Source organism: Glossina fuscipes, unplaced genomic scaffold (assembly GCF_014805625.2).
Source record: "Glossina fuscipes isolate IAEA_lab_2018 unplaced genomic scaffold, Yale_Gfus_2 3, whole genome shotgun sequence".
Classification (NCBI taxonomy): Eukaryota; Metazoa; Arthropoda; class Insecta; order Diptera; family Glossinidae; genus Glossina; species Glossina fuscipes.
This window is the reverse complement of record NW_023998417.1, coordinates 9,116,534-9,128,647: the sequence shown is the minus strand read 5'-3', so window position 1 is coordinate 9,128,647 and position 12,114 is coordinate 9,116,534. Positions and strand designations below refer to the sequence as shown.

General features: G+C 31.8%; 1 protein-coding gene across 33 annotated transcripts in view; it reads right to left on the bottom strand.

Moving 5' to 3' along the window:
* Positions 1-6,267: 6,267 nt before the first annotated feature.
* The window catches only part of LOC119635181 (calcium-activated potassium channel slowpoke), an 85,845-nt gene continuing 79,998 nt past the window's right edge, over positions 6,268-12,114 (bottom strand). For 27 of the 33 annotated variants that reach the window (XM_038029828.1, XM_038029840.1, XM_038029839.1 and 24 more), the window contains 6 exons: positions 8,859-9,036; positions 8,247-8,754; positions 7,184-7,320; positions 6,940-7,082; positions 6,660-6,879; positions 6,451-6,588 (listed from right to left, as the gene is read on the bottom strand). In XM_038029828.1, the coding sequence (XP_037885756.1) occupies positions 6,451-6,588; positions 6,660-6,879; positions 6,940-7,082; positions 7,184-7,320; positions 8,247-8,754; positions 8,859-9,036 (1,324 nt within the window). Of the gene's footprint in view, positions 6,589-6,659; positions 6,880-6,939; positions 7,083-7,183; positions 7,321-8,246; positions 8,755-8,858; positions 9,037-12,114 lie in introns of all 33 variants that reach the window. The other 6 variants (XM_038029829.1, XM_038029845.1, XM_038029852.1 and 3 more) reach the window with 1 other exon arrangement.

Sequence of the window (12,114 nt, the reverse complement as noted above, 5' to 3'; positions counted from 1 at the left end):
TTTAAATTAATTGTTAAATTGTTTAATTTTATATTTTATATATTAAATTTTAATTCGTGATTACTGTAGCTTTGGCAGTGGTTTCATATTGAACAAATATTCGAAAATTGAGAAGCCTTTACGAACATTTAAGTATTTTGTGTTTTCATTACATGTGCATAATGCTGCGTTTCTGAAAGTAAGGGATTTGTGTTCATTTCATTCATTTTTATAAATTGAATGCGCATTAAATGCGCTCTCTTAGGTTTAGGCCAAATCTCGGAAACATCCATTATCATTTAAATATCACGCTTCACGTATATATTTTAATTACATAGGAATATTCGAATAATGCAAAATATTGACGCGATTACATATGCGAATTATTAAAACATTTATATTACAAAGTAAATTTCGACAGTTAACTCTATCTACACTTCCCACGCGCATAATACATTAAGCAAATACACTTAGGTCTGCAAGATTTTAATTTTTTTGCAAAAGCATTTAAAAGCATTTAAAACTACTTCAAGCAAAATATCACACATAGAGACGGGGAGTCGATTAGATTCTATAAACTAGACGCACTTGCAAAAAATAAGCACAGAATTAGAGATTCATTGAAGAAAGTGGAAAAGTCGATTATTAATTAACTCAGTTGATTGAAATACAAGACAAGATGCTCCATAATGAGGAAGCAAACGTTTAGTCGCAAAGAAAAAATTAAAGGCAATCACTCAGGTCATGCCTTCTGTTCATGTAACATGGTGACGGCCAGAAAGAGAGGAGAAAAAGGAAAAAGAGATATGGAGACAGGGAAGTGGGTGTGTGTACCTAATCGATAAATGTTATGTCTTTACCAACTAAACACTTGAGCTTTGAACCCGCGGACAATGACTTGATAGTCGCAGTTCTTATTTACTCGGCTGCTCATGCGAGTAACTCATAGTATTTACCTGTAGAAAGGGGTCTTTCCGTTCACTCATCCATTGGGGGAACACCAACAGTTGAATAGTGAGAAGAATTTATGGGCCCTCGGCAGACAATGGTCTCAAATTTAGCCCAATTTGTTATTGGAGCTGTTTTTGAGAACCTTCCTAAAAAGGTCAGGGTCAACACGATAAGCATGTAACATTCGCTCTAAGATTATGAGTTCTTCCTTTCCCTCGCAATCAATCTGAAATTTATTACAAATTGTTATTGAATCTTTCCCAAAAAGCGGCGTATAGGTTGATTCATGATAAGTTCCATACGGTGACTACGTACAATATGTCGTCAGGTTATGTGTTCTTTCTTTCCCCCGTAATAGAAATTTAGCCCGAATAGTTGCTAGAATTCCCTTTAAGACCTTTCCAGAAATGGACGTATGTGGTCATTCATTATCAGCAGCAAATGTTGAAAGTATTTGTGAAGTATGTTAGAACGAAGTAGATCTAATCGATTTAATTTAGAGCTTTCAGTCAATTCCTTTCCTTTTTATCTTTCCGTTATCAGTGTATTGCATTGCAATGCATTCTAAATATGCTCAAGTATAATACGAACTATATTATTTTACGTAATATTTCATTTCATTATATTTTGCTTTATCGTTAACATTTGTTTTTTTTTTTTTTTTTAATCTTTTTCTGGAGTTCAAGATTCAGCCTAAATCAAATAAGCCACTTTATTGCTATTTTTTTATATTTATTTTATGTATACGTAAATATTATAAATTAAATTAATTATATTAATTACAGTTTATTTTTATTTTCATTTTTTATTTATTTGTTTTTTTGTTTTTTTTTTGTTTTTTGGTTTTTTTTTGGTTTTTCAAATTTTATTCACCACCACGAGAGGAAAGTTGATTAGACAATTCGCAAATTTCTAGAAATAAGCATGAATATGCATGCTATAAAATAGTTTCAAGGACAAGTTTAATTACATGCGTCTGTTTATAGGTGCATCGCGAATATCGCCGCAGAAACTTGACGCTTAATGGGGCTTAATGTTCTTCTTACATAGTGCGAAGCAGAAAAGTGGAAAATAGTTCATCTTTTCAATAGCTTTTCAATAGCAAGCAAGAATCGAGAGCATAATAATTGAACACATTTTTTATCAATATTTTTACACAAAACTAAAGCAGAAGGGCTCCTTAAGATTTATCTGAAGAGTTTATGAAAATGTATCCAGGATCGTTGTACTGGCAGTTGGTTAGTTAGTTATACAATTAGCAATTAACGTTTAAGCGATCTTTTCATTTCATTTATCCCGGGCGGTGGATATTGTCGACTCGCTCTAAAGCGAACATTGTTCTCTTACATGTGTAATTATATATATGTATATGTAAAAAACTTCACACGCATTAATGCAAAATTTTAGAATTTTTGTTTACTTGTTGTCCATTTATTTTTCTGTTTTTCTTTCATTTTTAGATTTTTTTTTTTTTTTTTTTTTTTTTTTTTTTTTTTAATGTTTCGTCTTTTTTACTTTTTGTTTTGATAAAAAGCTTGATTTTGATGCGCTTTCGTTTGCAATGGTCATAGGCATGTGTTTGTTGTAGCGCTAAGCATTTTCTATTAAATTTCCTACTTGCCCCGCCCTAACCCTTTTTAGAATGAATTTTCTCAGCGTTTGTAGGCTCCTTTCAAATTGGCGCAATAACGATTTCTCTTCTTTTTTTTTTTTTTTGAAGCAAAGTTCTTTTTCGATTCTTAAATAAGCTACGCGTCAGGCAACACCACCACCACCATCAGCAGCAGCAGCAGCAGCAGCAGCAGCAGTAGCCATAATTTGCCGCATTTTGCTACTCTGATGTATGGTATTAATTTAAATATAATTAATTAAATGCTTTGTTCTCTTCGTCACTTTGACTGACTTTGAGTTCTTCTTCTTCTTCTTCCTCTTACATACACCAATATTTACATATAGTTTTGTGTACATTACTCAAATAAAGTTTTCTTTTTTTTTTTTTTTTAATTTACGTTTCGTTTTCGTTTCGTGTCTATTGACCTCTCATTTTTCTTTTTTCTTTTTTCATTTTTTTTTTTTTTTTTCATTCTTCTTATTAATTGTTTTTCACGTCATACCTTGACTTAATTGTTTTATATAATAAATTTTTTAATAGATTCAATCTTTTGAGTTCTTGCTTAATGTGTAGCTTACCTTACTAATGATTCCTAATTGCTTGGTGTCACACCATTAGACATAGGTTTTTTTTATGTCCGTTTGTTAATACATCTCTAACCGCTCACCATTATTGACTTTTCTATTCTTTGATTTCTTGTTTTTCAGTATAGAGGTCGATTTTTTTATGATATATTGTAACAAAAAAAAAAAAAAAAAAACGGAAAACTATACAAACGAAGTATTGAAAAAGAAAAAATTAAGCGTAAAGATGTGGAAGAAAACAAAAATTGAACAGTGCATTTATGTGAAGGAGTATTAAAGAAAAGCATATAAAAAAGAGTTTATACAAAAAAACATTTCTTTTACCCAAGAGGATCTTTGCCCAAGTCCAACTCCATCATTTAATATCGCTACAGTTACTATGCTTTTCATACATTTTGTATTTTTCCATTTTCAAACATCCCACACCCTGCCCACAATTCCTTTCATCTAACTTGTGTGAAAACTTTAAATCGAGGTCAACATATGTTTTGAAATGTCCGCATCTTTACTTTTCAATAATTAGCAAAATGAAAATTATTAAAATTATTATTAAGTCATTTCTGTGATTCCTTTTTACATATAACTTTTTCCCTTTATAAAACTCGTGAGACAAGTATCTGTCTATCTCTGCACTATCATTGTGCGCATAAAAAACAAAAGAAAATATATTAAGTTCAGAGCAGCCTTAGTCATAATTTTTCTTCTCTTATGCCCAATTCGTCCAAAAAATATAATTTATTATTAAAATATAAAAAATATCTTGGAATCTAACGAAAATATTGAAATACTTTTGGCTCTTACTTTGACATAAATAATTGTTAGACAACGATATATATTTATATCAGCAATTGTAAATCCAAATAATTAACTTAATTCATATAATGCTGTGATCAAAAAGTAAGACCAATATTCAAGGTAAATTGCGCGAGTATATCGAATATCCGAAATTGTTGTTTTCTAAATTTGTAGCACTGTGACAGATATCTGTGTCAAATTTCACATCATAAGCGTTTGTAGGACGCAAAAACTTTTCTTCCGGTTTTCGTTTTCGTGACCGATTGAAACGCATTATTACCGAAGATGAGAATCTACGCATACGATCCGCAAAACAACGGATCAATCGAACGAATACCGAAGAACGAAATAACTGCGTTAAATTGACTTAAATGTTGAGGTTATGTTAACAGTTCTCTTCGATTCACAGTTCGTGCTGTGCCGTGTATGTCCTATGAATTCCTTCCGGCGGGCAAAATTGTTAACAATGAATAGATTTGGAATAAAATAAATTAAAAAAAAAATAAATAAATAAATAAATTCGTCTTACTTTTTGGACACAATAGTATTTCAAAAATTATTACAGTAGGGCATCATTGCCGTGATTACCATAAGAAAACAAAAAATCGGTATGTTTTAACATTGCAACCTTACAGCCAACATTTTATAAATAAAATTGCTAAGTAAAGTTTGAAAATGTGAATCATATTTTCGGACAAACCTTAATCTTTTTGGATTTTGCTTTGACTAGGGATACAAATATAATTCATGTTATTATGATTATTTGCAAACGGGACGATAAAATTAATATTAATGATGGATATAAAAAATAAATAAATAAAGTTAGTATTAAATTAAATAATAAACATGTTACTCATTCTTAAAATTAAAGCACATTCGAAAGTGCTGCGTAATCTATCGTCCGGTATTACAGTAAGCTTTCCATGAAAACATATTTCGTGTTGCAAGAGTAGATTTCATCGCGTTCTTATTGTTTGCAGCTGACATAGTTTTTTTTCGATTGTGTGTTGTGGTTTAAAATTTATGCTAAAAATTATTAATTTGCCATTAAATAAAAGGAACATTTTTTTCAAACTACAAAATATTTTGATAATTATCAATATTAGTTTCCCATTAGCCATTAGACTGTGACGCTACATGATGTTTTTTGTTTATAGCATATCCGCTAAGGCCTGCACAAGAGAGGCAACTGATGATGACGTAAATGACTTATAACGTGGCATGAAATAATAAAATGAATTTATATTGATAAGTGAAAGAAATTTCGCGTAGATTAAATGAAAATTATGAACTTGACCTAATCAATGTATTCGCGTTGGAAAAAATAAAGGAAATATTTCAATAAATCGACATATTTTTTTTTTGAAAAAGAAGTATTTTGTGCTATTTATTATATTGGATATACATAACATACAAAATGAAAGAGTGAATTTAAAAAGAAAAACAAAAGAAAAACGCCATAAGGCGAATTTTATATGCCCACCACCCCTGAAGTAAGTCAATGAAAAGCTGTTAACGGTCTCGGGATTATTGCGATGTGTAAAGCACCTAAAGTGCGGTTATCGTAGTCATACAATAAATTTTTTAAAATTTAAAAAAATTTTCAAGTTTCATTTGCCTGTTTCGCTATTAAAAGAGTGGACGGACTCAGCGCGTAAGAGGTACAGTTGAGTGGACGTATAGACGGACGCGGCTAATTTGAATTAGATTCATATCCCGGCTAAAAATGTACAATTTCCGAGTGCTATTGTTTCTATGAGTTTGCGTGTGCGTGTATGTGTGGTGGTGGTAGGCATTAAATAATCAAATAATCGAATGGTCTAAGTGTGCAGACAGGCAGAACTAATAAAAGACGCATATAATAAATCATAAAAAAATTAAGGTGTATGTGTGTGTGTAGAGAGAGAGAGAGAGAGAGGGAGAGTATAACAGAGTGAGTGAGAGAGAGAGAGAGAGAGAGAGTGTATGTTATCGACTTTTACTACATAATATAGGGCTAACGGAATGGTGTGGGAAGCAATAATTTGAAACAATTGAACGATGGCTTTCCTTTCGACTATCGAGATCTTTATATATATAGTTTTTAACTTTTCTTCTTTTTATATTTACTAAACATGAATCGATCTTTGGCAACTTTGGGAATAATTTCTGCTAATACGTATCATTGTTTTGCTTCTTTTTTTTTTTTTTGCACTTTTATAAAAATTTCCGTCTCTCATTTTAAGTTTCATTTGTTCATTTTTTCTGTTTTCTTTGTGTTTTTTACTTTTCATACCATATGCATGCATTCATGTTTAAGTCAATATAAAATGTACAAAATTGACACAATTTTGACGAATTATTTGAATAAATGGGAATGAATGGAATTTATTTTGGAGGCTGCTTTATACGATGCAGCATTTTTCGAATTATTTGTAAAATTATGCTTATGATTGATTGCCTAAATTGTGTCATTTTGTACATTAATGCTATCTCCATCGTTCAAATGTACGAGTAAGGACCATCAGTTAAGGCGCTACACAGTAACAATCAAGAGTTATCGTCTTTATTAGATCCGCCTCCACCGACCCCGGAGCCTTGTGTGTTAGTACTGCGACCGCCTGATGGGGCTCGTACTGCAGGTGGCTTATACTCCAGTCCAGGATCAAATTGCATTAGAACAAATACCTTAAAAAAAAAAATTTAAATACAATCTTTTATATAAAAAATTTTATTTATTGCTTTATCTCCAAATGTACCTGATCTGTTGGCAGTAGTGAAAAATCGTCGGGTGGGTTTGTTATAACGTAACGTTTGCTACTCGCATCGCAGCTAGAACTGGTATCTCGAAATCTATATAATCCTATGCATAACATACCGTAGGATTTCAAAGCCGCCACAAATAAATCTCCATATTTACCGCATTCGCCAAATTGTGCCAACGGGCCATCATACAATGATATCTGACCCACTCGGCATCTTAATTAAACATGATGACAATCACAGCTAGCTAATCGTTAAGAAAATTTATTTAATTACCTGTCCCTATTACTTAAACTTTCGGGTGTACTGTAGCCACCACGCAAACCGGCACCTTCTGCTAAAATCAATTCCAATTCCGGTGTAGCACCGCCCGTTATCAATGATCTTATCAGCGTCAACGCGTTTTGATTAAAGTATGTCTGCGTTCAATAGAAAAACAAAAACAAAAAACAAAAAAAAAATGGCAAAACAAATAATTCGCATGAACATCTCTTATCGCAAAAATTGTTTAATACTGTACCGTTGACATTAATGAATCTAATACACTAACTGCAAATGCAGTGCCGCAGGCAAACGGTTGCGTTAAATATAATTCTGTATCGGGATCATCATCATCGTCCTGATCAAGAAACTGCACGTTACTATCGTTGACAAGTTCTTTAAACAACAACCAAAACGTGCTTTATTACGTTTCTTACTCAAATTGTTAATAAGTCAATTAGTTAGTAAAAGACAATAATAAAGCGCTTTAGATATCCCCCCAAAAAATTTTGGACTCACACGCTAATAATAAAAAGTAATCGCTTCGTCCGTTAAGATGCGAACACTGAATGCATCGCGCAAACCGAATATTAATTAATGTGTAGGGGAAGTATTTAGGGTTCGATATTATTAGTCACTGAAAGCTATCAACAAAAAAGAGAGGAAAATCTGTACTCAATCGCCCCATGTGCTTATATATTGCGTTTTATTCATTTTCACTTTAGTCTAATACAACTCTGTAGATGAATCATTTTCCAGTCATACCATTTTCCTGATCTGAGGGTAAGGGATTTTCTATTTTTGTTCGCTTAATGAAAATTAAGATTAGACGAGAAATCTGACTGGCATTGAAATGCTCTTCATTCTTGATAGAAATCGATCGTCTGTGTGTGATATATATAGCAATTGTTGGAAATAACTTAAATTAAGAAAAAAAAAAAAAAAAAAAAAAAACTGAATTATAATTGAATCTAGAAAGAAAAGAAGAAGCAGAGTAAGCACTCTTGATGCATATATAATTTTAGAAATAGCTTGTTGTTGAGCTTAGCCCGGTTCCGGTTCAATGAAAAAAGTTCTTGTTCATTTCAAAATCCAAGTATGCGAATCGATTAATAAAAATTTAATATTTAATTATGTAGCGAAATGTGTCAGTTAAAAAAAACAAAACAAAAGATGGAGGGTATTAACGACAATTTTTCGAAATTTCTATATGAATACAAGTGAGGATGTTCACACACACATATATATATATATATATATATATATATTAGTTAGCTTTGGTCGGTTTGTAAACAAAGTCAACTTGGTGCGATGCAGTTTACCTGTTATCATGGGTACATTTGCTCCATAGACAGAGCCACGGCGTTGCAATACAATTGGGCTGCCGGCGGCTGCGCTTAAATTGTCGAATTCGGGTCCCCTCTGACTCAACACTCCGATCGTATCGTCGAATGTCATGGCTTTGATATTCAATGATGCCAATATTGCCTCTTTGTCGGCCAGTGTGGGATCATCATTGCTAGGAACTTTTGCCGATAAAATGCAACACATGTCGCATAGATTAACATTTACGGCTCTTAAATCAGCTCTACTTAACGGAGAACCATTCAGCACCGATATTTTCGGCAAGTTTTGCAACATCTTCCATTCCCGCCTTATGTAATCAACTGAGCCCACAATGACCACATGCTTCAATTCATGATAATGAAAATTCGAAGCGCGAAGAGGCATGACTAAATTACGCAGACCAATCAGAGGTGAGTCGGGATCTGCGAATAGACACACCACCACATGACCATTTAAGACTGTCATTGCCGCTTGATTACGATCCTACAAAAAAATAAACAAATAGATAATGTCTCTCAAATCACTTCTTTTTTTTTGCCAGTCTTCAATTGTCTTCAATTAGATAGGATTTCATGTCGTTCTCTTACCAGTATGCAATCTTCAAGACTTTTAGCTGGACTCCAGTGGAACATGCCGGTCGAATCGTATTTCATTTCTGTTTTCTCAAAGTCAAAATCCTTTGATTGATCATCAGCGATTCCCGCTGGCAATGTTACGCCACCATTTTGATTTTGTGCTCCCGACCCCGTACTGCGACTTGTCGGCCTAAGATTATCATATATAGGAAAATATATTGAGAAAAATCGATTAATTAAACATTAACTATATCTGTCTTAATAATTGCAGAAAACGATTGTCTTATATTCCTTTGTTTTTCTAAACATCAAAATGCAAATCATTTTCGATTTTAATTAAATTTGCTTTTATTTTGTGTAGAGAAAAATAAGCTAAAAATTTTTAATAAAAATTAACTAACATTTAAAATTATGTAGTTAAGTATATGTATGATAAGTACGCATATAAAACTACTTATGATACTTATGAAGTTTAAAAAAAAAACTTTTTTTTTTTTTTTTCTTGCATATAACTAAAATTAAATTAATTTGTATAATAAAAAAAATTGCTAAGATGTTGTATGGTTTCATATGCACATGTAGTCGTGATATGGAGACCTCGTCTTTTGAAATGTTCCCCTTAAATTATGTTTTTTTTTTTTTTTTTTTTTTTTTTTTTTTTTAAGTAAATTATAATGCTTGTACACTGCTTAGGTGGGCTCGTACGTACTGCTTTTCATTGACGTATGTCCATATGACCTTTTTCAGCCTTTACTTCCAAAGCGGATAAATGAGTTTTAGCTTAGACATAATTCATTGGGGGACATACCGTGATCCTCATGAATGGGATTAGACCAAAAAAAAGGGAGGGGATAATGAATTAGAAAAACCTTTAAAAAATTACTATAACGATGGCTAATTGCCTCTTATGCTATTCTGTAGGAATTAACTTTCAAAGAATTTCGCGAATATTTAATGGTCCACTCTTTTCTTTTCCTCTGCTAAAAGAGGAAATATTTAGGAAGAAAATCCGAATAAATTACCCGAACACTATTTTATCTTTTTTTTGTGCTATTTTTCATAAATTTTTTTAGAAGAAACAAAGAGAAAGCAACGTAGCTTGTAGATGCCCTTATACCCCCTATCACGCCAGATGTATAATGCATATGCATAGAGAAAATTAAAATCCAATCTCATGTTTTAGAATTTTTAATTTTTTTGCATTATATTCTTTATTGCTCATTAAGAAGTAAAAAAAAAGTAATCGCTTCAAAACGTAACCTAGGAACCGTTGGTTTTATACATATTTTTCTGGATCTAATAAATTTTAGTTCCAAGCGTATAGATAGATATACCTGTGTTGGACTATGAAATTTTCATTCTCAAAAATTTGCGAAGCCTTACCTCCTTTCTTCTAATTTTTACCGATTCGATGGCTTCATGGACCGATTAAATCGATTCAAAGTTGTCCCCTAATCTCTAATAATGTTCGTAGATTTTTCGTAAGTTCACTTTGTACATCATACACACGTAACTTAGACAGTCAAAGCTGGATAACCAAAGCCTTATAAAAGCAGAATTCCGTAATAATTTATGGATAATAGCTATATATTTATATATGGACAAGTTTTTGGTTATAAAATTTTTACAGGTTGAAGGGCGACTTCACCTGAAGGCTTGGGGGAATAAAAATTTAATATCAAATTTAAATTTTTAAGCAAAATATTCGTTATTCATGTCACCCATTGCTCGATGCATCTTGGGAGCGGATTTCTATATATTTCCATTTCAAATGCAGTTGTATATGCTTGCTTTTCGGTAGGTTCACTGACAACCGCTGGAAAACTCGTTAAGAGTTAAGTAAGAGAGAGAGAGAGAGAGAGAGACTATCGAACTATATTCAATCGATTCAATTCGATTTTTTAACTCAATTCGTAAGGCATCTAAATTTCGACCCCTCAGATGTATTTTATTTCTGGAAAATTTTTAGAATGGTAGTAAAGCGATGGTCTAACCGCTCACACCTCATAATCTTACGCCAATCCAGTCTTTTGCTATTGACTATTGCTATTGAAACGATTGTTGCTGTGGCTTTTTATAGCATATTTTGCCGATATGTAGCACAAGTACTTGCTCGGGACTGTCTACTTGTCGTAGGACTTCTATCTCTTTATCAAAATCATATAAGAAAAGCTGAGCGGAGGATTTCGTTAGTTTCTACGCTTAAGTATAAAAATTCAAATTTCAAAATGCTATGACCATATGTTTCCTAGTCCTTTTTGAATACTAAACGATAACTTGTGAGAAGGGTGCTCAGTGCTTTTTCGAGAAAAGCTAATGCAGTTTAATTGTAAAAGTTGCTCTGTTTTTTTTTTTTTTTTTTTGATGATTGATCGAGCATTGTACTAATAAGTTGTATTCCTTTAGATTGCGATATATTCGATGCTATTTATATATGTATGTATTGAATTAGAATGCTTGGCGTGTCATGCGATGACTTGGTGTGACTTGGACCATGTACATGAGTGAACTTGTAAATATTGAAATGAATTAAACTAAAAGAGATGCGTGAAATGAAAAGGATTTAAGTTAAGTTTAAGTCAAGAGAGAGAGAAATAGAGGGAGAGATATATGATACGAGTTACATATGTATATAAAATTGACGAGAATAGTACATAATTTACAGGCGACAGCCGACGTGTACGTACACATATAAACACACATTTAAATGTTAGAGAAAAAAAAAAAACAATACATTTATTGAGATTTATGCATACATAACCATATGTATACAATAATTAAGCGATAGTACACATGCACATACATACGCGCACATACATATATATATATATATATATACATATGCATATATATGTATATATATATACACATATACATATACAACAGGAACAGCATGCGAAGTTCATTTAGAGATGTTAACTAAATAAATAATAAAAAAAAAAAAGAAAAGAAAAACCAAGATGTACGCGAATCGATACGAGATTCATAATTTGTATAATACAAATGTATGTGTGTGGAAGTGTGTGACAACATACATACAATTTTTGGGCGAGCGAGCATTATTATTAATTATTTTAATAACAAAAAGCTAAGTAAGTTTTTGTTTTCTTTGTTTTTTTTTTTTTTTTTAATTTCCATTTTACTTCAAATGTGAATATTTATGTATTTGAAAAGCACTCTTTTGAAATGAGTTAAGCACTTCAATTAGACGAATGATAAGAAGTATGTATATATGTGTATATATATATATATATATATATATATATAT